Source organism: Alosa sapidissima, chromosome 18 (genome assembly GCF_018492685.1).
Source record: "Alosa sapidissima isolate fAloSap1 chromosome 18, fAloSap1.pri, whole genome shotgun sequence".
NCBI lineage: Eukaryota > Metazoa > Chordata > Actinopteri > Clupeiformes > Clupeidae > Alosa > Alosa sapidissima.
In genome coordinates this window covers 8,253,533-8,257,753 of record NC_055974.1, presented here as the reverse complement: position 1 = coordinate 8,257,753, position 4,221 = coordinate 8,253,533, and the positions used below count along the sequence as shown (strand labels likewise).

The following is a 4,221-nucleotide window of genomic DNA, read 5'->3' as shown; positions in this document are numbered from 1 at the left end:
TATGACGTCAGACTGTCTCTTTATTTTAAGTTGGCGCCTAATAGTGACTCAGAGAAGAGTGATCAGAAAACAATGTAGATTATCAGTAGACACAACCAATAATTGTGGTAAAGGTTGGTAAAAGAAAAAACACCGCGATTAGAAACTTTGCTACAGTCTGAGGACATAGCTCCAACTCTCAATTCTCACAACATATCAAACTATTGCCCTCACAACTATAAAGTTGTATGCTTTTGTATTAGACAGCAAAAGATAAACCATTAATCTTGTTTAATTGTGTGCTTATTTGATAGATGTTGGATGTCAAGTTTCATATTTCCATATGTTACCTGACCTGGCATTACTGTGGCAGACCAGAGCTGGATCTTCAGCTACCATTTGGGTTGATCAGTGTTGGATGCTTCAAAAATACAACTGTAGGTTACTGTTTGTCTTTAACCATCTAGGTTCCACAGCCATCACAAAAGTCTGCACTGATGACAAAAGATAGCCTACATAATATTCTCTTCCCCTTGACTTTAGAAGGCCTACATGCTTCGCTGACACAAATTACTCTAACCGTTGTAATTAATCCCTTTAATGAGATTCTCAGATTGGAGGGCAACATTTGTTTTCAGGGGAACAAGAGTTTGTTGGTATGTAGGTTTATGAATTAATTTACCATTAGAAAAATATTTGTCCTTCCAAAATAGGATCAAGTCAAGTCAAGTCAAGTCAAGTCACTTTTATTTATAGAGCACATTTAAAAACAACAGGAGTTGACCCAAAGTGCTTTACATGGCAATGAGAGGTTAGGCAACAGTTGAAACATAAAAGGGACCCATACACAGGTCTGACTAAATTACATGAGTAGAATTAAGAAGTCGTACATTAAAAAGAAAAAAAATAATAATAATAATAATAATAAGATCAGTAGAATAGATAAAGTTAAAAATAAATATAATATAAAATAAGAACATAAAATAAATGGAGTAAAACAGGTAAAATAGAGTAAGCAGGATATATATATTGAGATAAATAAATAACTAAAAGTAAGTGGTAGATAAAAAAAAGTAAAAAGGTAGAGGGACACACACGCAAGACACAGGGGGCAGAATTAAAGGTTGTTAAAAGCAAGAGAGAAGAGGTAAGTTTTTAAATTAGACTTAAAACTAGCAAGGGTAGTCGAGGACTTAATGTGAGGTGGGAGGGGATTCCATAAGTTTGGGCCAGCAACAGAGAAGGCCCGGTCACCTTTTGTTTTGAGACGTGTGCGGGGGACAGATAAGAGTTGTCTTGAAGATGACCGGGTCGACCTAGAGGTAGAGTGTGGAGAAATGATTTCAGCAATGTAGGGGGGTGCTAGGCCATTAAGATCTTTAAAAACAAAAAGTAAAATCTTAAAATCAATTCTAAATTTAACAGGAAGCCAGTGCAGCTGAGCCAGGACTGGTGTGATGTGCTCTCTCTTTTTAGTACCAGTAAGCAATCTGGCTGCTGCATTCTGGACCATCTTGATAAAAGCCACTTCGGACGACACTATTGATTTGTTTATGAAAATTTAGAGAGCTATCCAGCATGATACCAAGATTTCTAACCACGGAGTGCACATTGTTTGAGAGTGGACCAAGAGTACTGCTGAGGATGGTGACAGAGGAGGGTGGACCAAATATGATTATTTCAGTTTTGCTGTCGTTGAGTTGTAGGAAATTGCAGGCCATCCAAGATTTAATGTAATTGAGGCAGCTATGTAGTTTATTTAATAAACATGGGGTCTGGGAGATAGATTTGGGTATCATCAGCGTAGCAGTGGTATTGGATGCCATATTTATCAAAAATGGAACTGAGGGGCAGCATGTATAGAGAGAAGAGGAGGGGGCCAAGGCTTGAACCTTGGGGGACCCCACATTTCATGGTAGCAGATGAAGATGAATGATTTCCCAATTTGATCAACATGGATTTTAGTCAGATCATGTTAAGGCTTAAATGTGTTGTACAAACCTTCATAGAGATGTTCAGAGAAACCTGGAAAGAACTTTTCAGTGATGGTTTACACGCCCTCAACACTGGATGTTTTTATATGTGGGGGAAGGGGGCGGTAAGTGAACTCTCCCAATAGCAGGGCATACAGTACAGTATGGGTTCATTCCTATCACAAAACAAAGCCATAGAGCTCTTTATTTATTCATTTAGGAGGTTTGCCACTTCCCTTTAAGTTACCCAGGTCTATCGCTAACATGCTGTGTATTTGTAATACTATTAAGGTCATTTTAAAGGTGCATTCAGCGATCATATGCGATTTTTTCTGGGAATACTGAATGGAGGGGTGAGCTACCTCTCTGGTGTGTTTCATTTGGTACTTGGTTAAAGTTTTAAAGTATGTTGGTTAAAGTTTGGTTAAAGTTTTAAAGTATGTTGTTTTGGACAAAAGCATCTGATAATACATTTAAATACATAAAACATAAACAAACGCGACTTCCTGCGCAATCGCTGATCTCCCCTTTAATGTTGGCCAAAAAGGTTCTCAGCAGCTTCATATGCCACCTGCTGGTCACTGGCTTTAGATTTTTTTCTTGTAAAAACACTGGCTGCATATTTGTATACCACTCACAAACATATATGTCACACAAGGGATAAGAAATTTTAACATAAACTTTATTTGGACAACACAGATAAACACATAATTGAGCTGGGTTGCAAACTCCTCTGATTTGCTTCGATTTTTAACATGATATGATAGAGAGACGATGACATCTGACAGAACGAGCATCAAGCAATGGCCCTGGACTTGGTGCTGGAGAGCCTTGTCTTCAATTTCAGTGAAACTAGTCAATTGGCAAATGATTCTCCCCGTTGACTATTGAGCTTATGATTGAATTTGACCTACAGATTTCACTTTGGTTATGTGAGGAAAGCTATGGCAGTTTCATGACGAGGAGCCAGTCAAACCATGTCTGCACAAGAACAAAATATCTCCCTATGGAGATAGGACAAGACCACACCAACACATTCAGACAAGTGGTGACGGTTTAAATATTAAAATACCGACTCCGCTAATGATCAGCAGCATCAGCATAATGTCCACAAATATTTCATTATGAATAATTACAAAAGACAGAAAGATTATGGATGAGGGGGAAAACCCTTTGTCAAAACATCCTTGGCTAGCAGAGGCCCATTGTCAAAATACACACTGTCTAAAAAGCACAGGGTGGTTACATACCAATTGTATTCAATTTAATCTTTAATCATAATTGTGACATGTACATGGAAACCCACAGCTGTGCTTAGTCCAATACATACAAAACCATGGTTCATAGAGAGAGAAGGCGAAAATAGCATATTCATCATTACTCAGAAAGTTAAATAAAGACCACAAAAATACAAATCTAGACTTTATTAAGTTACATGTTGCTTTTATAGTGTTTCTCTTAAATTTTCTTTTTTCTAAAAAGCACTCTTGAGTTTATCTCCATAAAGGTTTATTGGCCTTGTCAGTGTGGGAGTCTCTAGAATAGGCTGATTTGTCAGAAAAACTGCCGCTGTTCTTCCGCTCGTGGACTCTGAGGGGCACCAGAGGTTCACCGAAGGGTTTTTTGGCAGCCACGCGGATACTGGCGACCCTCCTGATGGAGCTCTGGGAAGCCTCCGGAGCCACGCGGTTGTTGGGGGGGTGCCTGAGGGAAGCAGTGCGAGCCAGGGGGGAGGACTTGATGGGAGTCGTGGGGGTGGGAGTCGTGCCCCCGGTGTTGGCAGAGGGGGAGTTGGCACCGCTGGGCACCAGGTCCCGTCTGGCCACGCGGGTCGTGGAGGCCACGGTGTTGCGGGCGAAGCTGGGTAGTTTGGCGACAGAAGCCGGGCTGCGGACGGGTGTCTGGGGGGCACTCGCCGACCTCTCGCTAAGCGCGGCTCCCTGCCCGGCAGCGGCCTGGGCAGCCTGCAGTGCCCGCAGGGTGGAGCGACACATCTTCTCCTCGGGCGGGGGCTTGGGCACCACTGGACGCACGGGCTTAGGGGTCGTCTTCCGCACGGACGGCTTCCGGACAACCGAGGCCTGACTCTGCTCCCTCACTCTGGGAGACTTGGAGTCGTCGTTGGCGAGGCCGGGCCGGTGTGTCGACGCACGGTGGTTGCTCGCCTCTATGCCACTTTTGTCTGGCTTCCTACTGGCGGAGCTCCCAGATCGGGTCAGTCGGGTGATGGGCACCACCCTCCGCATGGTCTGGTTCTCGGAGGTGTTGA

General features: G+C 42.6%; 1 protein-coding gene across 5 annotated transcripts in view; it reads right to left on the bottom strand.

The window, feature by feature from the left end:
- Positions 1-2,613: 2,613 nt before the first annotated feature.
- Positions 2,614-4,221, bottom strand: part of LOC121689928 (FH2 domain-containing protein 1-like) — a 20,885-nt gene continuing 19,277 nt past the window's right edge. For all 5 annotated transcript variants that reach the window (XM_042070178.1, XM_042070179.1, XM_042070175.1 and 2 more), the window contains one exon: positions 2,614-4,221. This exon is cut by the window's right edge and continues 1,333 nt beyond it. In XM_042070178.1, coding sequence (XP_041926112.1) covers positions 3,446-4,221 — 776 coding nt within the window. In that variant the 3' untranslated portion in view covers positions 2,614-3,445.